The following is a 25883-nucleotide window of genomic DNA, read 5'->3' as shown; positions in this document are numbered from 1 at the left end:
ATGTGTGTGTCTTCTAACAGCTTTGGGATAAACGGCAGAAAAATCAACCAAATGCATTTGTCACCTTCTTGGCTTGAGCTTACAAAATTTTGTTTCACAGAAACACAATAAAACAACATGGAAAATAGGTATTTGGAAAGGACTGAGCCTCCAATGTTGAGGGCGAGGCACATCTACAATGTCTCTACACTCAGAATCTGTCATGTGAACACCCCAAAGCCAAAATGCTGCTTTCTGCTCTTCTCCCCAAAAGAGCCCTCTGGGAGGAGCCCCAGGGGTGAGAAGCTGCAATGGGCAGGGTTGGAAAGTCGAGCAAATTTATCTTGCCTTGGAGAGATGCCGTGGGGCTGGACACCACTCACAGGAGGATGGTTACCCCCAAGTGGTGGGCTTCTTAATGGCTGAGGTGTGTCTAACTCATCTTTGTATCTCTGGGGGCCAGCCCCAGGTCTGACACGTGCACAAAAGTCAACATGCAAAAATCCTCACAGGTTTGACTTGAATTGAGTTGAGTTGAATGGCCTTCTCCACTTCATGGGGATAAAGGCATAGAAGCTGCAGGACAGACTACTTGGCCAGGGCTGCAGCTCACTGAGAGGGAGCTGAGCCTTGCTCACCTGGGAGACCCAGCATGTGGCCCAAATCCTTCATCCACCACCAGGCAGTCCCATAGAGTTAGGCCCAAAGGGACACAAGTGGCCCAAAGAACGATCCTCAAGGAAACTGAGTCCTGTCCTGACAACCTGCCCACTGTCAGCCTGGGCAGGCCACAGCTAGCTAATTGTCCTTCAAAAAGGTAATTAGCATCTCCGTTGCCAAAGAAATCCAAATAATGTATGTAGGTATTCCACCCTTGAGGAGGTGGAACATACCGCCACTCCTCACGTGTGGGCTGCACATAGTGACTGCCTTCCAAAGAGGCCAGTATCAAAAAGGGGAAACTAAGAATGACTTCATAGTAGAGAAACTAGACAAACACCACTTCAGCAAGTGGTCAAGGTCAACCTCAACAGTGATCGGTCATGCTGACAGCACACACCCTTGACAGGTCATGACAAGAAGGGCACCTTGCCTCTATGTCTTCCTCCACAAAGCTCTAATCATGAGAAAGCATCAGACAAATCCCAGTGGAGGGGCATTCTATAAAATATCTGACCAGTGCTCCCAAAAACTGTCAAGGTCACCAAAAGCAAGGAGAGTCTGAGAAACCCCGACAACCGAGAGGAACCTAAGGAGACATGATGCCTAGTGTCATCAGTTCCTCGATGGGGCCCTGGGGCAGAAAAGGCACAGCAGGTAAAAACAACCGAGATCTGAATAAAGTGTGGACTTTAGTTAATGAAAATGTAAGAGTCCATTAATTGTGACAAATGTACCATACTCAAGAAAGAAGCTCATAATAGAAGAGACAGGGTGTGGTGTATATGAGAACTCTCTGTATCATCCTGGCAATTTTTCTGTAAATCAAAAACTATTCTAAAATTAAAAGTTTATTTTTAAGAATTGGAGTGTCATCTTGGTTCTGTAGAATATATTTCAAAACAGTCCCCAAAAGCATTCCCTTCTGCCCCGCTACCCCTGGCACCCTTGGCGCTATGTCAATCCTCACCCAAACACTGGTAGTCCCAGTCCTCCCTGGCACCAGGCCCCCATCCTATCCATCCTATTCCCTGAGCAAAAGGGGTAACGAGGCACACCCGTGTTGCACTGGCTCCCCCGACTTCAGGATTGCTTCCTGTCCCTACCAGGGCACCCAGTGTCCTCACACAGCTTTGCCTCCTACTCACCTTCTACATGCCTCTCCTGATGCTGCCTTATTAAAATACCTTTTGCTCTCTCCCCAACATGCTATTCCTCTAGCTCCCATATTTTTCCCTTCCATGCTCCTGCATTTGTTGAGCCCTCCCCTGGGGTACCCTCACCCTACCGCTTTCGTTGGCTGACTCATACCTGTCCTTTAAGACTCAGCTCGTACACTGCTTCCTACAGAATGCCTTTCTTTGCCCCAGACGGATGCACTAGCTTGGCAGATACCCCCATTGCCCCTCCACTTACAGCTAGTCCATACTGTACATGTACATCATGGCCTACTTTCCCTGAGGACAGGCACAGTACTCTCAGCCGTGTGTCTCTATGGCCAATTTTCACCAAATGTTCATTTAATGATGAGTAAGTCACTAAGAAAAAGGTAGGGTGAAAAATCATAACTGGCAATCCAGGGCTTTTGTTCCTGGGTTTTAAATTACAAATTCTTCTCTTCAGGATTCCATTATCCTCACTAGAGTCCTATATAACCACATTCCATTATACAGCAATGTAATGGATTACTAGATTTAATTATAACAAGATAATTCATGTCAAGGAATTGCCAGTTTGGACATAAATATTAAATATCACCTTCGGTGTAACTATTCTCTAACTCTGTGATTACCGGGCTTAGAAATACCAGCTTTTGATGAGAAGTGCCTTTGTTATGGGGGAAGCAATGCCAAGTAGAACATCTGGTTTGCTGACTGCCACTGTCCTCGAAGCAGTATGCCTCGCCCCTGGCTTGGCGCGGGGCCCCCAGCATGCCCCGAGCTGGGGCCCATGTCTCAAACTCCAGCACAGACTGCCACACCCAGCCTTGTTCTGGCTGAACCAAGGTCTTTAGGCAGGGGAGTTTCTCAAGGGATCTGTCCAGACTCCTGAGGCTCACATCCCTTCAAGACCTCAGTTTCTCTCCATAATAAGAAGTCAAAGCAACACGAAGAGTGAGGGACTCTCAAAAGCTACAAGGCAGAGGCAGCACAGCCAACTCAGGGACAGGACGGTAAGCTTGCTGCAGACCAGGAATACCCCACCCTGGGCCTCCCTCCCTCCCCGGGCCTCCCTCCCTCCCTCCCTCCAGCATGTGCTGTCCTCCAGCCACTTCACAAGCCTGGCTGTAGCTCCATCCTTAGAATGACTGTGATTTCATTCTTTGCCTGGACAAAATCATTGCCTCCTGTCAGTCATCTTGAGGCCACTCTCAAATGGCAGGACCATGTCTGTTCACAAAGGCCAAACACAGGATGCAGCGCCCCACCCCAGCCCCTCTCTCTCCCTGCATCCATCCAGACCTCCAGAACACACAAGCCCAAGCTTCCTCCTAGCTTGCTGCACACTACAGTGGAAGCCCTGAGCAGCCATGTAAGAAATCCACCATGATGTGGGGAAGCTCACACTAGTGTGTTAAGGGGACCACATGAAGAGGGAGAGATGCCTGGGCCCGGCCAACCTCACCTTTCTCCCACCCTTCCCTCTTCCAGATCCAGCCAGTGTATGACTGGAGCCAAAACCACCCAGTTGAGCCCTTCCCAAAATGTTGACCCAAGGAAAATATAAGAGATAAGGAAGTGATTTTTGTTTTAAGCCCCTAAGTTTTGGGGTGGTTTAACATTTAGCAACAGATAACCAGGACAAAGGGCCAACACCAGAGCAACTGTAGTGAACAAACAGCTCCTGGATCCTCCTCCCAGGAGCCAAGCTTGACTTCAGCTCCCCACACAGCCCTGGTCTTGCTGTGGGACAGAAGAGGATGCTCTGTCCCTTCCCCAGAGTGCTGGTGCTCCTGGCTCAGACAGTGCCCTGAAGCATCCATTCAGACCCGCAATCACATGCCTGGGATCCCTGGGCACCGCTAACCCCACACAGCAAGAACTCCTTTCCCCTAACTCACTCCCATCCATCAATCCAGAAATGAAATAAAAATCACCTTTGAGCACTCTACGATTGAGCTAAGACGTCTGGGTTACTCATGTTTCCAGGTAAGACAAGACAATGCCAAAAGCAGTGGCTCTGATGGGAAGCACAAGCAGCATTACGATCACCATCATCATCGCTACCACCACTTCACCATTATAACCACCGTCATCACCACCATCACCATAGCCATACAGGGACAATTACTGAGCACTTACTATGTACTGGGAACTGTCCCAAGCACTTCAAGTGCACCATCTTGTCAAAATTTCATCACGTCCTCATGATGTGTGGTCCTGCTACCATCCCTGCCTTACAGATGAGAAGACAAATGCTTGGAACAGGTTTACAGCTTGCTCACAGCCGCCAGCCACAGGGAAGTGCTGGGATTCTAACTGCAAAAGACAAACCCCAGAAGCCATGCACACCCTTACTTGCTCTGCCTCCTTTCCCCTCAGGCCCACTCCATGGCTCCTCATTCTCAGTTGCTTTAGAAATGTTCTACTGGAGAGTCCAGGCCCCAAATACAACCCTGCAGTGCCTGAGTCTCTGTATCTGGAAAATGGGAGTGGTGACAACAGCCTGGCTCTGGACAGGGTGTCAGATCTGAGGGACCCTGTGCCACTGGAGGGGACAGGGCACAGTCATTTAAGAATCACCCACTCTGGACAGGTAAGTGCTCACACACTGTCTCATTTCAACTTCACCACAGCCCAGGGCTGGGCAGGGATGAGCTTCTTTATTTTCCCAGCACACCCAGATTCAGAGAGTGAGCCCAGCTGTGTAACTCCCAAGCCCCTGCTCTTTCTGTTGTCCCCACTGTCTTCCCTCCTTGAGGAAAAGTCCCACCTGCCCCTCTGCCTGACCCTGTCAGAGAAGCAGAGTTGTTCTCTGCCCATTCACTTAGAGTAATTGATGAGCAAGAAGTATTGCTTTGCATTTCCTGGGGCAGACAGCCATTGCAGGCATGGCTCCTTCCTCAGAGGAAGGGACCCCAGAGAAGCAGAAGAGGGACACACAGCCCTGGGGCCAGAATTCTTCCTGCTCAGCCTCTTCCTGGCTCTGGAGCCCAACTGGGTACCCAGCTAGCTCAATACACAACTTCCCATCTTTTGGAAGTTAAAACTAGTTAGATTTAAATGGATGCCTCCCTTCACAGAAAGAAAAAGTCATTTTTTTAATTGGCCACTGAATTACATGTACAAATAACTTTCCCCTTACACAGAAAGAGGGATTGCTTTCCATCTTTTATTTGCCCCTGAAGTTTCCCATTATGCCTAAGGCTGTAACCCTGGCCCCTAATGGGACTGACCCTGTGGGCCACCCCATGGGGTGTGGAAGGGGTGATGGGGAAGGGGTAGGAGGCCAGGAGTGGCCCAGCCTGAAGCAACTGGCCTGGCCTGCTGAGCTTTTCAGTGTCCTCCCCTGGGGGCCTGGGCAGTGGTTGAGTCCAGAGTCCAAACTGGGCCTCCTGGCAGCTGAGCCAAAGGACCCAACCTTCATAGGAAAGGCTCTAAATTGTGACTGACTCTGGGGAGACACCAGGTAACTGCTTGGATTATGAATTGAGTAATGTAATGATTTTGGCCATTTCAATGCCTGACCTCAACACTGCAAGTCCCCTGGGGATCTAGAAGGAGGGGCGGGAATAAGGATTGGAATTCACTGGGTCCCAGAAGAAGGGGACACCACCTAAGTCCACCCTGTCCTCAGGGCAAAGCCGCGGCCCAAAGCCCAGAGCAGAGGTCACAGTGCCCCACTGTGGGGCGAGGGGGAAGGGATGAGAGCAGCAAGGGTGGGATGCAGTGGAGGGCAGTCCTGTATCACTATCCCCCAGCACTCTGGTGGGCATGCTATGGCAGGGTCAAGGCACCAGTGTGGAAGCGGGAGGACAAAGGCAGGACACAAGAACCCCTCGTCTCACACACACACATCATCAGCCCAAGCTGCTCACCTACTGGCACACATGCAAACAGGTGGGAGGCCTGCACTGGGCTCAGAGCAGCGCTACCTGACTCTCTCTAGGTGACTGAGGAAAGTTAGTTGCAGCTGGCTTAGTTGCTGCTTCTCTGAATTCCCTGGTGAAGGACCAAGGAGAGGTGTTTCTACAAAGGGCGTGTCCATTCAACCCTTCCAGAAATAGAGCCCTTGGAGCAGCGAGGCAGGCCCACTTTCACAGACATTAATAAAATGCAAAGCTCTTTAGGCTAATTACTTGCTCTTCACAGGAAGCTGCCATGGGTGGCTGCCAGGAGGCTGAGCTCACCTGAGATCTTGTTTGGTGAGATGCGATGCAGGGGCCTGATTTCCCACACTAAGGGCAGGTAGCCCTGAATGAGGCTGCCCCCAGGGGGACCCTGTGCCCTCCCAGCAGCCCTAGCAAGCAGAGGGGACAGAGGGAGTGGAGCGCTCCCCCCTCCAAGAGGAGCCCCACTCAGCTCCACATACATCAGCTCCCTGTGGCCTAACGACTGTGATTTACCATCCGCTTAGAATTTCTGTGCCCGAGCTACTCCTGTAGTGTCAGAGAACGACAGAGATGATACCGCCAGCCTGGCCCCTTTACGGATCACGCTGTTGATGTGCTCACAACCCTCTAGTGACTTCCCATAACAAGGACACCAAGCTCAAAGTCCTCCAATGTCTTCTGCGCTCAGACCCTCCCCACAGTCACCTTCCACCACTCTTCCCCTCACTCACACCCTACCAGGAGCACGTTCCTCCTCACTGATTCTCCAGCATGCCAAGCTCATCTGGGCCTCAGGACCTTTGCACATGCTGCTCTGTCTGCTGAAATCACTCTGCAGCCAGATCTGGCATGATGGGCTCCATCACATCCCCTGGTCTCTCCACAGACATCTCCTTGGCAGCTCCATTCCTGACCACCACATCTAAAATGGTGACACCATCAAACCGCTGTCTTCTTACCTTGCTGTCTTTCTTCATGAAGGCTATCACTACCTGAATAACTTTGGGTTTATTAATTTATTTGTTTAGTGTCTGCCCCCTGCCTTCACTAGAATGTCAGCCCTCTGAAGGCAGGGGCCTTATCTGTCTCAGTCCCTCCACACCCCCAGTAACTACAACAGGACCAGATCCATATCAGTTGCTCAATTAACATTCAATCCACCTCAAGACAAGCAACCTGAGACCCAGGAGGCACTACAGTCATGCAGGGTGCAGCATCCCAGGGGAGCCTGGGCTGGGCTGGGCTGGGCTCAGGCATTTATGACTTGGGCCATAGGCTCACTTTTCATGTTTTTCTAAACCGTATCTTACTTATAGGAAGGGCTCAACCTCACCTCCCAGCTGCTTCTGCAGTGCTCACAAAGAGCTGTGTGAAATAGGTGCTCAGCAAGTCACCAGGTGCCTCAGCTGGGCATTTAAGAGATTGCCCACCCCAGGGCCCTGGAAAGCTACAAGACCCATGAACAGAAAGCTGCCAGCCCCAGGATAAGTAACTAGTAGCAGCCTGCGGAGTACTGCTAGGGACACAAACCAATACAATGATAGCCCTCTATCCAAAGAGTTAACGTCCACACACTAAGTTAGTATTTTATATAGACTTTGAGCAAGAGCAGATATTAAGGCCAAGAACTTCCCACAAATACAAAGAAGGATCCTAAGGCAGGTTGGCACCACCCTGGCACGGACCAGCACAGACAAGAATAGTATCGGATGCACAGAAAATGGGGGTGGTGCCTTGAGGGCCCGGGAGAGAAATAGGAAGTCTTAGGAACACTGTACTAAGGAGGACTGCCCATTCTTAGTGAGGAAGACCTGGCAAAGGAGAACGGGGCTTACTCTGTGCCATTCCCATATTTAACATGCTGAAGTTGAGGGTATAAAGTGGTAAATCAGACGCTGCCACTCGGCAGCCTACATATCTTATCAGCCCTGCCACAGACAGAGTTGGCCAATGGAGAGCTTAAACATTCTGTAACTGGTTGCCAACATTTAAAAATTAAGAGATTTCACAGTGAAGTCCAGATTTCTGGCTCCTTTTGAGACAGAGGAAGCAGTGCCTCCCCAGGGCTCATGACCATCCCCCTGCAGGGAAGGCTTTGCCCTCCAGGGACGTGCATCACTATCCTCTCAGTTCTTCCAGCCCACCTGCTTGACACTTTAACAGTCCTGCCTGGCTGTCCTGGACATTGGGAATTGTGACTTGGTTATTCCTGGCTGGCATTCCAAAAGGTGGCTTTGGCCATACTTACCTAATCCTTGCATTGTCATCAAAAGCCCCAATGTACAGAATTTTCCAGCAGTGGTTCATGCTGTTGCCTGGGTGGGATGGACCCACTCGACTACTGCAGAGCAGCAAGAGAGCAACTGATGTACAGCCTCTTCCCCACTGCCGTGCCGTGGGGCTGCCTTAACTGGCTGCTCACAGTTGGACACCCAATTTCTCTTGCTCAAGGCTCTTTCTGAGTGTGAGTTTTCTCTTCAGTTAAGCTTGGCAGCTCTTTAGGGGCAGGGCCCATGTCTTTTTCCCCCAGAGTACCCCAAAGTGCAAGGGGCCTGGGGACAGGGGCCCATTCTGTCTCGGTGGCGGGCTGCTGAAGGAGTCCTTCTCATCTGAAGAGTGACCCTGCTGGCAGAAAGCCTCAGCAGTTCTCCCACCTGTCAGCCAGCAGCCAGCAGTCCTGAGAAGCCACCAGCAGCTGGCCTGCTCAGAAGGCCCGGAGCGCTCCACCCTACTCCTAGGCAGGACCTGCACGAGCCCAGCCAGCATAGGAACCGAGGGCACTGAGATGCCCCCTCCTCCCTGCCCCACAGACTCTGACGCTCTCTCCAGATGAATGCTGGGATGAGAGGCCAGTCCTCAATCCCAGCTGGGCTGCTGAGGACCATGAGCACTTTGTCACTCTCTCTAAGCCCATCCCCCACCACCCTTGTGGGCTTCCTACGTGTGGTTCTCCTTGCTTGGCTCCAAGAGCTATGCTTCCTGACAGAGGGAGTGAGGAGCCGTCCTTCTGCCAGGCTGGCCACAGTGCCTCTCCTCTCTGCCAGGGACGCTTCTGCCTTGACCCTAACAGGTTGTAGGACCCAGGTAGGTTCTGCGAGGTCAGCCAAACACTGTTCACAGACGCAGTAATTAAACTACCATTCACAGAGCACCAGACCCACTGGGATTTCTCGTGAGCTTCATCTCATCTCACGGCCACAGACCAATAAAGAGGCTCAAAATGACGGCAGCAGGAGAGACATGGGATCTGACTGTGTGTCTGTTTGTTCCAGGGTGATGCCCCTTCCTCTATACTGCCAGTAGCCCTCCCTCTAGAAAAGCACCACCGTGTCCACAGCTGAGTATTTAAAAGCCTCAGATCACCTCTGGGAAGAAGAGCATAGGTGGGACATGGGAGAAAGCGAAGGAGGACATGCTCCCACCTCCTACCCTGTCTCTCGTTCAAGTCCTGCCTCTCACACACAGTAGGAACTGAACGCCTCCGCTGCCCACCTGCCAAGGTGCCAGGGCTGCATGGACGGGCTGGGCTGCATGCATGTCTCTCCTGGTGAGCGCTTCCTTCAATGGGCCACTTCTACGTGGTTCCTTTCTTCTGCACCTTCACGCTGGTCTCACAGCAACTCCTTTCTTCCCAGTCTCCAGGTGCCAGTCATGGGCCACAATGCCCCCTCCCTGCTTTCCACCTGACATCACTCGTGGATACGGAGACCAAAGATGGGTGGGTAAGTTCTGGCGGAGGGAGACATCACAGCAAACAGCTGAGAAGTGAGTATTAGGCACACCTGTTAACAGTCCCTCAACCATGCCCACTTCTCTCCTTTGCCCAATTAATCTAGAATTCCTGAAGTCAGCCAATATTAACACATTTCAAAATTTGGTATGTGGGCCTTGCCCAGAGTCACAGATTGTTTTTCTCAATGTCCTCAGAGCCGCACATCTTCACATGGTCTAAGATTCATCCAGCTGCCTGTTTACCCAACAGTTATTGGCACTTTCTGGTGCTCAGCCCTGTGTGAGAGAGTGAAGGAGGGAAAAGGGAGACCTGCATTCCAGAATGCTCCCCAGGCTTAATTCTTAGGGGTATCCTTGTGAGCCAGGTAGCACGACTCCACTGCACAGATGAGGAAGTGAAGCCCAGGAAGCTGCCTGTGAGGAAGGAAGGTAGGACCTGGGGCAGGTCTGTCTGGAGCTCAGCCTCTCTCTGCCCCATTGGCCGCATGCAAAAGGGTTGAGTAAAATGCCCCAGACACTCTGGTAACCAGACAGTCCCATGGAACTGCTCTTCCAGTTGCCAAAGAGGGAAACACAGGCAGCCCGCCCACCCCTCCAGCTCTCCACAGGTGTGTCAGCAGAGAAGGGACTGTGGGGAAGAGGTCCCATTGAGCCCTCGGAGTGTCCGATCCTCCTGCCCCCACCCCTCCTGCTCCTCAACAGCAATGCTCATCAAGTCCCCTTCATCGTCTCTAGGAGAGCAGGCTTCCCCTGGGCCTGGCAGTGGCAACAGCCTTCCACCTCTGCCCAACGGCACGTCAGGGGAAGAGCTAGGCTGTGAGTGAGGAAGCTCTCGATTCACATCCCAGCTTTGTCACCCTTTGTGGGAGCCTGAGCAAACCCCCCAGCTCCAGTGCTCAGTAACAGTCCTCCGGCACTGCTGAGAAGATTAGGTAAGTTAAAAGGGTCCATCTCTCCTCTTCCACATCCCCCTCCTCACCTCCTTCACCCCAAAACTGAGCAAGGCTGGAACAAGGTAAGAGAAAGGAGCACTTGGCCCATGCCCCCGAGCCCTGCAGGCCATGTATGTGTGTCCTCCTGGGGGCCCCTCAGCACGTGGGCTTAGGGCACAGATCATAAAGAGGCCTCGATGGACAGCCCTTTCCTATGTCCGTTCCCTTTACTCTGGGACTGCAGCGCCCCCAAGAGGAGCTTCCCAGGAGTCTCCTTCCCCTTCCACTGACATCTGGCCTGACCTTGTGGCAGAAGCAGCAGTGCACAGACCTGAGCCCAGGCCTCAGGTGGCCCTGGGTACCTGCACTGCTCCCCTGGAGCTGCTGCTGTGCCATGACTGAGTGTGGGCTGGCATGCCTGGTGTTGTCGGCAGACCCACCGCCCAGTCACCTCACACCCCAACATACAGCCAGACAACTGCCATCCTAGCTAGGCAGGCCCCGCTGAATGGGCGGCTGCCCCCAGATGGAAGAGCAAGCCCAGACAGGATCAGCTGTGTCTGATCTAGGTCTGCCGACCTGGAGACATGAATAACAGCAAATGCCTATTGTTCCACAGCAGAGTCCGGGGATGGTTTGTCACACTGCGCCAGCTAACTGATACAGAGCCTTCTCTCCTTCAAGCTGACTGGCAGCTTGTGCAGAGGTGGCAGGGGACCAAGGCCAAGTTCCTGCAATACCAAGCAAGGGCCCAATTTGGGCACCTGCAGAGGATGGCCACAGTCACGGGCTGCACAGCAGACAGTTCCCTGAGACAAATCCGTGCCAGTTGGGAGAAGCTCACCTCACCCCTACCTCTCTTAACACACCCCAGCCTTCCTCTGGCTTCCCATAGTGCAGGGGAAATTTTGCCAATTCCCCGCTGGGCTCCCCACTCCAGCCCTGCAATCAGCAACCAGTGACTCACCACGCCAGGGCAGGCCCCGAAGCCGAAGGCCCCTGGGGACCCAGGAGCAGAAAGGGTAATTAAGTCATTCTGCCTACCGCAGGCTGCTTCCCTTTGTAAATACCTATCTGTCATGTCTGCTGCCTCCCCTACTAAGGGGCTGCCTCCTAATAAGCCTCAAAGATTCCCACAGTGGGGAAGGCACTTGGGTGGCTAGTTAATAGCCCACAAAAGAAGGAAAGAACACCAGGCCCGTGCTGCAGGGTCACGATCCCTCTCTCTGACCCCAGGAAGGAGGAACAGGCCTCCCTGACCACCAAGTAAGGCCTTACTGAGCACCAGGAACAGGGTGGAGTGATTCAAGAGGGAAGGGGAAACAACACTCAACCAGAAAGCAAACACCAGAAATTCCAGCAACATTTAAGCATTTCCCCTTGATGAGGGCCTGCATCTTCCTTTGAAATATTAGAAATCAAACATAAATTCTTTTAAAACAGTGTCTTGCTCAGTGCCCCTGCTTAGCCAGAGCATTAAGAATGTGTTTGGTCTGCCCCCTGTGCAATCAGGCGTCTAGAGGAGGTTCGCGTGGGGCAGAGGGCAGAGCTCCCAGGACTCCATCCATCATTTATCCACTTGCCAACCATCATGCACAGGCCTCAAAAAGGCGATCAACAGAGATGAACACGTCTGAGCTGGCTCTCACATGCCCCTGGCTTTCACAGGGAGGAAGGCCAAACAGAGGGCCACAGCACACGGGGTGGGTGCCATGCCAGCCCTGGAGTGAAGGTGGTGATGCAGGCATGCTCAGAATGGGGTAGGCCCTGCACCTGCAGGAGGGAGCCACCATGGCTCGCCAGTATGCATGGAATTCCCCAGCGATGAGAGGAGCACGGGGACAGAAAAGGAAGGGGACAGCAGCCATGTGGAGTCTCTGTTCCCTTCTCAGTCTCAGCCAGGCCCTGAGTCCTGGCTGCCTTGAGCATTGCTGAGCTCCAAATCTGCCATAACACACTCAACAGAGTACCTCTTCCTCAGGATCTCATTTCTAAGAATTTCTAAGAGGAAAAAAATGAATTTCTCAGACTCATAGCACTTTTGCTGAAGTACTAAGGCTTTAAAATCTATAAACAGTAGGATATAATTAAATGCAAATGCAGGGCCACATTTAAAAATTAATCTTCTATAATTAATTAGTAATTTAAAATATTCTGGTAAATGATACTTAAATGGCACAGAATTATCCTAGCTCTGAGTGATAAAGTCGTCTGCTAAAGATTTACCAGGTTGGAGTGAGAAATATTTGCATATATCATGTGAGACAACAGAACATTGCGATTACTTAATTTACCTTGGCTATAAATGTATTAAAAAGCACAGTCTTTATATTCAAATTGTGTAAGCAAACTCACTCACTGCAGCAAACTGAGAAGCAATTGATTCAAAGCCAGGAGTTAACCCAGGCTGCGCCTCCACTAAGGATGAAATTGGCCTCGAGCCACACTGCTTGCCTGGGAAGCCAGTCTGGGTGGGTGTTGGGAGGGATGAAGGGCACGTCCCTTCCCACCTTTTTTCCCTTTACATTCACCTACACCTCCCAGCCTGGACTAACGGTGAATCCCCACTCCCAGAGCAATGGGGAGCTGTCCTAACAACAGGCTTTCCCCCTGCTCTTTTGTTTCACATCCTTGCTACAGAAAGACATCACTGATACCTGTCTAACTGCAAAGGTAAACGCCACCTGCTGTAACAAGCACTTCATGTGCTGCTTCTTTCCCAACATGGCAATGTCCTCCCCAGATGCTCTGCCACCAGTAATGCCTCCATCCCACTTGAAGCATGTGTGCGCACATCATATGTAGTTCTGCACAGGGTGTGGGGGGCGGTGTCAGTACCTGTTGGGCTGTGCGAGTCTGAGGATCTGTTCATACCAGTGTTGGTGGCTGGTTGACTGTACCATTGTATCAACGTGTGTGTGTGTGTGTGTGTGTGTGTGTGTGTGTGTGTGTGTGTGTGTGTGTATGTGTCTGTCTGGTCTCCCACACCAGTCTGCAGGACTGCTTATTACCAACCCTCTCACAACACACTCCCGTCTCTGCACACTGCACTCCCTTACCACACGCCACAGGCAGACCCAGAACTTTCCACCTGTGACCACAGCCCACCCCCATTTGCTGACCCACACAGGCCAAAGGCAGGGTTCTTAAATGAACTTAAACTTTCCCAACAGCAGAAGTTTTAAGAGCAAAGCCCTTGCTAACAGGCTGGCCAAGGACTTGATGACCAGCCAAAAAGGTAACCAAGGTGTATGCAAGAATAGCTTGAGCCCTTTCTGTGGGAGGCAAGAAATCTAAAAGAGCCATTCATTTTTTCCCTCAACAGCCACTGTGGGCCAGGCCTTGAGCTGCTTCCAGAAGATAAATGGTGGGCACTCCCAGGCCCTGCCTCTGATGGAGGGACAGGTTGCCCGACAACTATGGCCACACAGAGCTGGACGGCGCTGGGGCAGCAGAATCTGGGCAGGCGACACTGTCTGCCTCACCAACTGTGAGCAATGAGTGGCAACTCTTCTCCAGAAAGGACACAAATGATTAAAATAGTTGAATTTTTCTATTCTTTCTAGTGAAGCAAGAGAGATAGGGAGGGAGAGAAGAGGAGAAAATAGAAGATACAAAAGGAAAGAGGGGGGCCTAAGTCCAGCTAGAGACAGGGGCCCAGGCATGATGAATGAGAGTTGAAAGGACAAGGCCCTGCAGTCCCCCACCATATGCCTGGAGTAGACAAGAGCCCTGGGTCATGCCCTCTCGGCTGGCCACTGGGAATGCCCAGCACTGACCAGGGTGCAGAGCCATAATACACAATGTCATGGCAAGTTTCTAGGAGGATGCCCCCTCTGTGCCCCCAACTGGTACTTGATCTATGGTTCCTGGTCCATAGTAGGCACCCAACCTTTACTGGATGGATGGATGATTTGTGGGTAGGCAGATGGCTAGATGGATGGAAGGACAGGCAGATGGAGGGATGGATACATGGACAGATGACAGACAGATGGATGGAATCTCCTCCAGGAAGATGAGATGAAGCCCAGGGCCAAAACTGACTGTGGACCAGAGGTCTCCCCATCACACCTGACCTGGAGAAGAAAGAACAGAAAGACACACATCCCCCCTGGCAGCCCTGGGACTGTGGTTGTTGAGGGCACTGCAGGCTTTCAAAGCAGTCCTGAATTTCAGATTCCCCACCCTGGTCCAGGGAGGCCCTTCTGCTGACAACCCAGCCACTCCCCGCTCTGACAACATACCCACTGCTGTCATGTGTCACCCCCTGAATACACTGGGGCTCTCCAGGCCCCATCCCCCAGCCTCACCTTGGCCATGGGGTCAATGAAAGTTCATTCCTGTAGACCCAGCCCCAGTGTCACCCACCCCAGGGAGTGTCCCTGACCCTTTGCCACCCCCATCTCTCCCTGGCCAGAGGGCATGGATCTGTCATTCATGCTGTCCCAGGACTGGTCCACACATCTGCTTTTACAGCTAAGGGGCCTGTTTATACCTCTGTCCTCCCCACCAGGCTGGGAGTCCTGCAAGAGCAGGTCCATGGCCTCAGTGCCCAGCACAGGCTTGGCACAGCACACAGGCCCATGACATGCTGCAGAGATGGAAGAAGAACCCCATGAGCAGAGAGCAGAAGGCTCTGGCAGCCACAGCCGGGGTCCCAGGAGCAAGGCCTCTGCCCCAGCCCCTCTTGGCCGCTGTCACCCCAATCATTTCAGGACTTCTGCGGCCCTGAGTGAGGAACCCACACCCCTCCCTCCCCTAGCTGCTGGTTGGGGCTGACAGGCCACGTGAGGACAGCATCATACATGGTTGTCATGGTCCCCCAAAGCCCTGCATAGCAGCCAATGGTCCAAGAAGAACTGAGGCCCAGCTGAGGAGCAAATGAGCCCCACTCACTTCCCAGTTTGGGGAAAGTGCCACTTACCCTCACTCAGCGAGCTCCAGTGCTGAGCCCCCAACAGAACAGGCTCTGCCGGAGAAAGGGCTCCCTCCACGGCCTGTACTCTCAGCAGCTCCCAGGTGCAGCCCCATGGTGGGCTCCAGGTCTGGGACCAGGACACCACAGTGCTGTCACCCTGCACCCATTCTTCCCAAGGGGACACTTGCCATGATAATGTACCGATGTGGTGGCTGTTAACACTGACAAAAAAATCTCAGAGGATGGAGCATGGATTCCAGACTGAGTGATGGAACGCGAGGAGATCTTGAGGTGGGGCCTGTTGCATGAGCCAAAGGGGCCCCCCAAGCAGGCCCCAGAGCCTTGGCCTGCCACACACACCCCAACCCCCACCACCAAGGCTCCCCAAACCCATGGCACCAGTCAGGGTAGCCCTTCATTAAATGGGATTACAGAGACGTGTGAACCTCCCAGGTCAAGCCCCTCACAGGGAACAGATGCACCCTGACACTGGGCAGAAGAGTGGCTCCCAACACAGCACAGGGACAGCCCAGTGTCATGCAGAATTTGTCACTAGCGACAGTGAAAGTGCCAGCCTTCCCAGCAGATTCACATGTAGCAAATGAAAGAAATTCAAGCATCTTCCCCCTCACTCCTATCAGCAAGTCTTTTTGAGCATGCAGGACTGAAGCTCTACTTGGGAGGGCCACATAATCCACCGCTATGGTGGCTCGTCCACGCCAGCCCTGACAGGCACATTACTGGCATGTCATCAATAGCAGTGGGGCTCTGAGGCCATCTACTTCCCCGTAATAGCAATCTGAGTTTCATAAAACTCAGGACAACTCCTGGCAGTGGGTCAGTCTTGCGAACATCCTCCCTTCCTTGTCACAACAAAGAATAGGTTGGGTCAGTCTGCTCAAAAAGCCCACACAACACCTTCAGGTGGTGAACAAAGGTTTTTGCTAGCATGGCATCCCCAGGTCTCTCCTAGGGCACCTGCTGGGCTAGCCAGTCACAAAGATCATGTTTACCTCGAGTCCAGCTTCCTAGTCTTTCCTGTACCTCACTTAGATGCACTAAAATTCTTTGAGCATAAGCCCCTAAAACCCTCTGCCAGATCCATGCCAGAAGCAGTTGAGCCATACCTTCCCCCGTGAAGCCAGCACAGCCACTTTCCACCCACTGCAGTATCTGCATTACTTGTGCTTTCTGTAGTCATCACAGCAACATGGCAGAGGGGCTCTCAAGTGTGTCATATCTGGACGTGAATCCTATTCAATCTCCTGGTGATAACTTGCGTGACCTTAATTTAAGTTCCTCAGCTTCAGTTGACTCATTTGCAAAGTGTGATGGTTAGAGAAGGGAAACAAAGGCCTGCCCACCAGGCCTATGCTGGGCACCCAGGACATGATGGCACACCCTCCCTACCCAATGGCAGGTACACAGGACCAGAGACCAAGACTGACCAGCTAGAGCTGAAGGCAATGAGACCGGGTGACATCTCTCCCCATGGTCTCCAGCCACCACTCCCAGGGGCTTGTCACTCTTGCCCACTGGCGTTAAGACTGGCTACTCCAGGGGCATCCCCAGCCCCTCAGCACCCAGCAGAGACTTTGCAAGCATGGTCCGAGGGACAGAGAAGGCAACAGGCTAAAGCCAAGTGTATCCAACACTGTAGGAGTTTGCATAATTCACCACTTGACAATAGTATCTTTAGGCCAGTCTTGGTGAGGTGTCAAATCCTTGTAGGACCTAGAAATAGAGCAAGGGCTGAATTCATCTGGAAGGGAAATGATGAACGTGCACAGTGAACAACAGAGGATGCTCCTTGAGAAGGTATATGCCAAATGCTTTAAGGTATCTGTCCCTACTTTACAGATGAACGAAAGGTTACAAAGGTGAGGCAAACTGCCCAAGATCACACAGTCAGTGGGGATGCTGGGACTTGCCCCCAGATTTGCTGAACCCCTAAGCCAATATTCTTCCCACTCCCAAGCTCAACAGCAAAGCAGTAGCAAGGAAGAAAGGAAGCAAGGAGAGGAGGCAGGGATAGGAGAGAAGAGAGAAGGGAGGAGCCTGGCAAGGGAATTAGCAGATACATCGCAGGAGCAGACTGGCTGGGGCAATTTAGCAAGCAGGAACACTTTCCTATAAGCAGACATTGGCACATACGCAGCTGGAAACATTCTGAGAAGGCCTAGACACATTCTGCTACTAATCCTAGGCTGCCCATTACTGGCCTGAATCAATGCATACGGGGTAAGTTGTTCTGGCAAAAATGCCAAGCACCAACAGGACATTACAGCCTGGCTGACCGCCGGTGTGACACAGGGCCTGATTAGCCAGGAGTGGCAGCACTGCCAGCCAAATACACCAAATTAAGTGCTCCATATTTTCAGTTCTCCAGCAGTGGCTTCTGGTTGGTTTCTGATACATAAGGTAGCATTTTGAGTAACAATTAATTAGAGGAGAAAGCAGAACATGAAAGCGAAGTACATCAAATGGAGTTAATACAATTCTGCCTTTCACTTCATTTCTGCCCTCAATCAGAGAGCCAAAAAGGTGACCGAGGTTGGAGGGGGAATGGAGAGAGCATTTAGCTGCCCCAAGACCCCATCAGTACACCCCTGCTGCTAGGCCCACCACACCACCAGGCACATAGCTCTGCCAGCACATCTCCCCAAAACCAACCCAGGCCAGAGAGGGACCTGCCGACACCAGCTTATCACCTCTCTGCCACCAGACAATAAGGGCTGGCACCACTCACCCAGCCAGCCTATAGACTGTTTCTAGTTGTCTGTTCTCAGATTAGTGGACTCTTTGCTAAACTGGTGGACCTTGTCTTCATTAGAAGGTCCTAACCCCTAATAGAGTCATTTGAAAAAAAATCACTGATTAGCCCAGGCATCCAGAAAACAGGCCCAAGAACCAAGCATCATTTGGTGATATGCAATAGACACCTCCTCCAGGTGCCAACAACCCGAGGCAGAGCTGCCCTCTGCAGAAGCTGGCAATTTATTTTACCACTACAGGCTTACACCTGTCAACAAAGAGTGGAAAATTAAAGAGAAAAAAACACCACACCATAGCCTGACTGTTGTCTCAGAAATCTCTGGCAGTGACTTGTAAACAGGCTTACTACCAGCTGTCCCCAGCCCCTCAGCCTCTGGGTGGGCCTGGGGTCACCTGTAGGGAACCAGACAGAAACCAAGCTGCGTCAGGGTCTCCCCTTTCATGGTGTGTGCTGTGGGCCCAGCATCCAGAGGTTACCTGAGCCACCCCGGTGGAGGCCTGGGCAGCCGCTCCTATGGCCCCAGGTCCCCATAACCTACCTCGTTGATGAAGGAGTGGGCCCCCTGTGGGCTGAGAAGCAGGATGGCGCGGCGCAGAGTGTCCCGGTACCGATTCAGCTCCTCTGTCTTCATGGTGGTGAAGAGGCTGGCGAACACGTGGCTAATGTTCTTGTCCACCTTTTGCAAAGAGACATCAAGGCCCAGCCGCGAGGCCTGGTCCAGAAAGCTTTGGAGCCCACGGATATCTGAGCAGAGAAGAAGAGGGAGAGAGCTAGCTTTAAGCAGGAAGGAAACTTGGACAGTGTCTATCTAATTCCACTGCTTCCCCCACCAAACGGGCCACCACCAGAAGTGAGGGCTCAAGTCTGCCTCGGTGGTCAAGAGATTGGGAGAAACCTATTTAGTCCCAAGATCCAGTCCCACAGTATGTGGCTCCCACTGTGGGGGTGCTTCCTGCCATCCAAATATCCTGTGACCAGAAAGTGTCCTCCAGGATAAGTGCCCTTTCTCTCCCTGTTGCTTTCACCCAACGGGAGAAAAAATTCTGACAGTTCTGTTCCTGAGGCTACATGTGGTGGTGATCCCCAGTTCCCTCCACCTCCCTCTGCTCCCCACGACTGAGGATCCTTGGCCTCACTGGCAGTCTGAGGCCACAGACTGCTCTAACCACAGCAGGCCCAGCCTGGGTCCCTGCCCCAATCCTGTGACTGCAGCCTGTCCTCACACCCAGCCCTGAGGCCTGAGATCTGTCTTGTTCCAAGGACCTGATTTTCCTGGATGAAATTTCCCTCCTCCACTCTCTCTACAGCTGCAGTGAGACTCAGCCCAATGCAGCCAGAACTCCAGGAACAAGCAAATGGTTCAAGATGGTCCACAGGGCGCCATCCTGGCACTTTGATGGAGCACCGGGACAGAGGCCTGCTCTTTCCCCCATAGTCACCAAGAAGGTAGGATGCAAGCCCAGGGCAGCAGGGACAGTAGGGATACATTGATGGAATCCGGACCTGAGTACCGCCTTTCGAATAAGCCCACCCACCATCTCAGAGAGACCTAGGTGTCCTTACTTAAGCTACAAGCCTTCTCCAGAGGACACGTCAGCAAGCCACAAGCCCACTTTTCCCCTGACCCCTCCCTTCAAAGAACCCACCCACCAAAGCCCTGGCTATAAAAAGCCTCTTGACTTGTTAGAGACTCCCTTTCCTTTGTTCTGCTTGCCAGGACAGAGGGGTTCTTCTCAGGTTCAGCAATAAACCTGCTTGGACTGCTGAATTCACATCCCTTCTCTTCTTTCATATGGTGCCGAAACCCAGGAGCGGGAGCCGAGAGCAGGGGCTCTTTTGCAGCCAAGGAAGCAGGTCGTCCCAGGCTAACGCCTAGATCCTGAGAGCCTCCTGTGTCTCACCCCATTTCCCTTCCCTCCCTCACCCAACACCCCACTGCAAACTCCAGTCCAGGGACCATCTTGCCAGACCTCAATCTACACATCACCACCAGCTATTAATCCATTGCAATTCCCAGGAGGGTAAGATTTCGGCCTTTTATCAGCTTTCTCTTGGCACCGAGAGAAAGTTGGTCTGGGTCCCCTTTCCTTTATCCTTTCCGTTCCTCTCTGTTCTCCGGTTGAGAACACCACAAGGGGACCTTCTGCACTCTGGCTGGGGGGACACTTCCCTTTTGGGGAGCAGGACAGTCCAGCTCCAGGAGCCTCTGGTTTGGAAACATTGCAGGGAGATGTCCCAGCGGCCTGCTTCCCAAACCCTGGCCACCCTTTCTCACCCTCCCACAATGGGCAATTCTCCCTCAAAGACATCAGGACACCCCCCCTCAGCTGTCTCCTACATAATCTTTTCAAATTGGGATTAAAAGGAGACATTAAACCAAAAATATTGGCCTTTTAGTTTACTTGCACTTGGCATCAATATAAACTTGACAACAGGTCACGCTGGCCAGGTGAGGGCACTTTTGATTTCCAAATTCTCCAAGATCTTAATAACTTTCTCCAGAGGACTGGCAAATGGTCAGAGGTTCCCTAAGTCCAAGCCTTCTTCACCCTCTGCAAGCAACCCCCACTTTGTTCTTCCCTCTCCTCTCTTCAAATCCTTCTCGCCGAACAAAAACCTTCTAAAGCCCTCTTCATTGAACAAAAATCCCCTACCCCTACCCTGACAACATGGTGCCTCTTCCCCTCTCTTCCCTCTGTTGAGGAGCTTGCCCTGGCTGACGACCTCGGCCTTATCCGCTGAGCACCCCTCCTCCTCCCCTCCCTCCACCCGCCCCCCCATCCCCTGGCAGGTAAGCCTCCTCTGACCCAACCCTGACAGCCGCTCCCTCTGAGCTCCCCTCCCCCTCATCTGGGCTGTCCAGTATAGCAGCCACTGGCCACATGTGGATATTTAAACTTAAACTTAAATTCACTAGAATTAAATGACACAATTCCTTAGTCACACCAGCCACATCTGAAGTACTCAATGGCCACATCTGGCTGGTGGCTACAATATCGGAAGCACAGAAATAGATCATATATGATGGATCATCACAGAAAATTCTATTGCACAAGAAACTCTTCTAACTAGTGTTTTATAAATATGGAAGATTAGCTCATTCAGGACCCTATTCCCATGCCTCTTGCCTTGTCACTTTAAAGACCCTTCAGCTTCTACTTAGGGTTCAACCACATGACTTGCTTTGACCAACAAGACAGTTGTGACTTGGAGTAAGCAGAGGTTTGAATAAATGTCTGTGCATTTCTGTTTCCACTCTTGTACCCTGCCACAACCAGGAGTACATCCCTGGGCTAGCCTGCTGGAGTGATAGTGGATACACATGGAGAAGAATCAGGTGGGCCCTCAGCCACATGCCACCTGAATTCAGAAGCATGAGTGAGCCCAGAGCAGAACTGCCCAGCTGATCTATAGACTCATGAAAAACAGTAAGTGATTGTTGTTATAAGCCACTAAGCTTGGGGATGGTTTGTTTCTCAGCAATAACTAATAGACCAAGTTTATCAGGTGCGTTATATATAGTATACCTCATGAAAACTTTAGTAAAAGAGCAAGTCCTGTATCTCAAAAAGTTACCCTATGCACAGCTTTCCCTTGGCACTGTCCATATGGGGCTGAGTGCGAGGCAGTCTGGGGCAAGGCCACTGGGGGCTTCTGCAGCCTTTCCCTTCACCTGGATGCCAACGGTCCTCACAGTCCCTTGGCCTTGGCTCTGACGCAGATCCGAGCACAGCTGACAGCGAGAGCCGACTGGGACAGGCATATGAAGGTGATATCCAGAGACCCACCCTCTACCACCTCCCACTCCCCTTCTATCACTTTGCAAGGCCACTGTGAGTCTTTACAGTGTCTGAGGCTGGCCATGTCTACAGAGGCGTGCTTTCTGCACCTTTACATGAGTGTGTGCACAGAGACGTTTCGGCACAGCTCTGGGTGCACGACTGTGGGCCCACAAGTCAGGTAAGACCCTAGGCACCTCATGTATCACACCAGCATGGCCGGTCCTCTCAGACTGGAAGAGAAGTCCCCTCAGTCCCTTCCCGAAGGCCCCCTGCCTAAACCTCAACCCAAAGGACTGTTTTACTTCCCCGAGGACTGGGAGGTGCCATGGGGGAAAGCAACTGCCCCACGACCCCCAAGTACACACAAGGCCATGTGCACATGGAGAACACATGCCCTCAGAGCTCCTGCACATCCTCAGCTGCCGAGTTTCTGCCTCCTGTTCCAGAAGCCCCTGATGGAATGGAGCCATCAGAGAGAGTTTAAGCTCCCTGTCAGCGGACTGCTCCTCACACCTGGAATAAGTCATGCAGGCTGAAGGCAGCACTCCTGAGGGACCACCGCCTTTGGCCACAACGGCCTGCTCCCTCTTGGCTGAAAAGGTCAGCTCCCAGCCTCTGAAGCTCTTATCTGACTGCACTTGTGGCTCTCCCACCCCACCCCTGGCAGTTTCCTCCAGCCTGATATCTATTTTCTTCAGAGCCCTTACCACTGTGGGAAATGATCTGTTTAGCATGTTGTATATTTGTTCCAATCTGTTCTCCAGCCTCTGGGAGTGGGAAAGGCCCCTGTGAGGAGCATCAGTGAGAAGGAGTTAGCTCTGGAAAGCTCTCAGGGAGGAGTGCTCAAACAGAAGAAACAGCGTGTGGAAGGTTCCAGAATGAGGCATCAGTAGATGCAGAGCAATGGCACTGTGCTGCTGCGGATGTGGGGCGCCACGTGAGGGTCTGTCTTCCTGCTCACCTGAAGCCAGCCCCTGCCTGGGCCTTGGGACATTTGCTCTGGGGGCCTTGTCATCTTGATGGAGAGAGGACTGCTTCCTATTTCTCTGAGAGCTGGCTGCATGTGCCTCATCTGAGCATCTCCGCTCCTCCCTTTGCTGAATTCCCACCGACTTCCTCCCTCCACAGACCAGCTTCGCAATGCAGGGCCTGTCATACTCTGGCACTTCCTGGCCAGTCTCCTCTCTGCACACTGCCACCCACACCATACCGCTCTAAAGCTCCTACCAAAGTCTGAACAAACAAGGAATCCTCCTCTCTCTGCATTTTTCATGGATTTTCCAGAGTACCCAGTCTGTGACCACCTGTCCTTGAAGCCCTTCCCTCTCTGGGCTCCCAGACACCATGTACTCCTTCTGCTCCCACCCATTTCCCAGTCCCATCCTGTCACGTACTCCAGCTCACATTCCCAGCTAATCCTGGGCTTCTCTCTGCCACCACCCATTCCACAGGAAGGCTCAGAGAACATCAACACCAGACACCTATCCTGGTTAAGGGCTCTCAACTTCTCCTCCTAAACACCCCTTGACTTCATCTCCACAATCCCTTCCCAGGTTCAGGCACCACCAGCTCCTCCTGGGACTTCCGCCACAGCCTTCTACAAGGTCTCCCGAACCCTGGAGTTCTCCCCTCGAATGCCCTCTGCCAGGATGTCTCTAAGTTCATATCAGCTCATAATATAGCCCTTCTCTAAAACCTTCCATGAAAAACACAAGTTTATTTTAAAGTTGCAAGAAATTAGTATCTCAAATGTATCAATCAATCACAAAGCCTTCTAGACACTTAATTTTATACACAAAACTCCATCTATCTTAGCCTTGTACATAAAGGACTCTCTAACAGCCTTTTCTATTTTTGCTTTTCTACCACCACCAGAAGACATGCACCATGCACCCAAACTCTGGAAAGAGAAGCTCTCTGCCCTTCCTTGGACATCCCCCACCTTGAACACACACACACACACACACACACACACACACACATACACACACACACACACACACACACACAGAGTGGATGCTCGCAATTTGAAATTTACAGAGCCCCATCCCTCCATCAAGACCCAGTTGAAATCATCCCTCCTCTCTGACCATCTCAGATCATCAAGTCAAAACTCATGCCTCCCTTGAGTCATAACTTCAAGGACATGGAAGCAGGAACTACATCTTTCTCATTTCTCCATTAACTGCAAAGCTCAGAGCCTAACAGAGGGTTAGAGACAGTAAAAGTTTGTGAACCAAAGTGACCCAAAGCCAAGAACCAACCTGAAGCCCAGGGTGACTTCAGCAGCCACACGCTGGTCTGATATCCGAAGGAGGCACAGTCCTACTAGGAAAGGAATTGAAATTGGGCAAAAAAAACACTTTTTCCCCCCCAAATCTAAGATAGCTGTGCCTATTCCACCACTCCTTCTGAAAAAAAAATTAGGTAGTCTTGGGTATTTAAATACTTTCTTCCTTAAAAGTAATTGAAATGAAAAAATACATTTCAAATTGCTTTTCCTACTATTTTCAATTTCTGAGGAAGGACTAACTGCTGAGAGTATTTATAAAGAATATTTTACCATTTATAATAGAAATACATACGTAGGTATGTATGTATGTCAGCTACCACTTTCCACCAAGAAGTTCAAAGTCCCCAGAAGTGTTTTGGGGAGTCCTGGCAAATTTTCCAAAAGCTGAAACACAACTTTAATTCTACAGACTTCTTTTTAACTTCTTTCTTATCTGACCCCTAAATTTTTGCTTTGTTTTTCTTCCCAGATGTAGTTTACCCAAATTCAAGTTCATTCCCAACACCCCAACCCAGGTTCCTCTCCTCCTTTATTGCACACTCTCTTCCCCACTACCAATTCAGAATGCCACCTTTGTCATAGGCACGGGATGGCTACAGAAATGAGGGGTGACAGAGGCTGGCTCTGCAGATGAGGAAGTTCCACCATTTCCAAGGACCACAGAGACCTACCTGCTTGGGCTCCAATCAAAAGTACCAGCCCTTCTGTCCACTCATAATGTATTCGATGCCTAACCCCACCGTGCCTCGGCTGGCCAGCTGGGCACCCCCTGCCTACCTTACCGTCCTTCTTCTCTTTCTTCCATCCTTTCTTTCTTCCCCACAAATATTTCCTGAGCACTCTTCTGGCCCAGGCCCTTGGCTGGGCCCCAGAAAAGCAGAATTTTAAAACTTCACAGCCCTGTCCTCAAGGAGCTCTCAGACTTGTGGGCAAGACTGAGTCCAAAGCAGAGACTGGCTTCCCTCTGCCATGTACTGAGTGTCCCCTGTGTGGCAGGTCGTGTTCGATCTGCAGACTGCCCCTCATGGATGAATTCATGTGCTGCAGTCAGTCATGTAGGTGTGACAAAGGACATCTCTGAAGAAGTCAGGCTGGCACAAAGGAGGCCCATGGGAGTTCAGCAAAGGGAGGAGCAGAGACACACAGATACGGCACATCCAGTCAGCTCAGTAAAACAGGAAGCAGGCCTCCGCCCATCATGTGTGACAAGGCCCCCCACCAGAGCAGATGCCCCCAGGCCCAGGCAGGGGCTGGCTTCAGGTGAGCAGGAAGACCCTCCAGCGGTGCCCCACGTCTTCAGCAGCACAGTGCCACTGCTCTACATTTTCTTGCCCAGAGTTTCATCTGGGAGGGAGGCCTCCCTGTTCTGGTCACAGTTTCAGGTACCCAGACAACAGTCATGGCCAGCCTGAACCTGGGAGTCCCCCAGAATGACAACCCATCCCCAACTCAAAAAAGTCCTGCTCTCTATATTAACCACGTCTTTGATTTTCTGTACTCTGATGCTTTGACATCTGGAGCCTCACTGATCATGGAGGGATTCCCCCTCCCAGGGTGAGCCAATCCGTAGAGATAGTAAACAACTCACCCCAGAGCACCCCGTCATGTGCAAACCAGCCACTCCACAGCCCACCCCCAGCCACCTTCTCTCTCACTTTGGGATGCTCCCTACCTGCTCTAATCAGCTCGGGTCAGACACCAGACAACACAGGGCACCCTGAGCCCCACAGCCTGCTGGAATTATTCAAGCTGGCCAAT

General features: G+C 51.9%; 1 protein-coding gene across 1 annotated transcript in view; it reads right to left on the bottom strand.

The window, feature by feature from the left end:
• The window catches only part of GRID1 (glutamate ionotropic receptor delta type subunit 1), a 692973-nt gene that overhangs the window by 449299 nt on the left and 217791 nt on the right, over positions 1–25883 (bottom strand). Inside the window, exon 4 of the mRNA XM_036926584.2 lies at positions 18589–18794. Coding sequence (XP_036782479.1) covers positions 18589–18794 — 206 coding nt within the window. The remainder of the gene's footprint in view (positions 1–18588; positions 18795–25883) is intronic.

This window comes from Manis pentadactyla, chromosome 8 (assembly GCF_030020395.1).
Source record: "Manis pentadactyla isolate mManPen7 chromosome 8, mManPen7.hap1, whole genome shotgun sequence".
In the NCBI taxonomy this organism is placed as follows: Eukaryota; Metazoa; Chordata; class Mammalia; order Pholidota; family Manidae; genus Manis; species Manis pentadactyla.
Note: the sequence above shows the minus strand (reverse complement) of the source record. Positions and strands in the feature narration are given on the sequence as shown.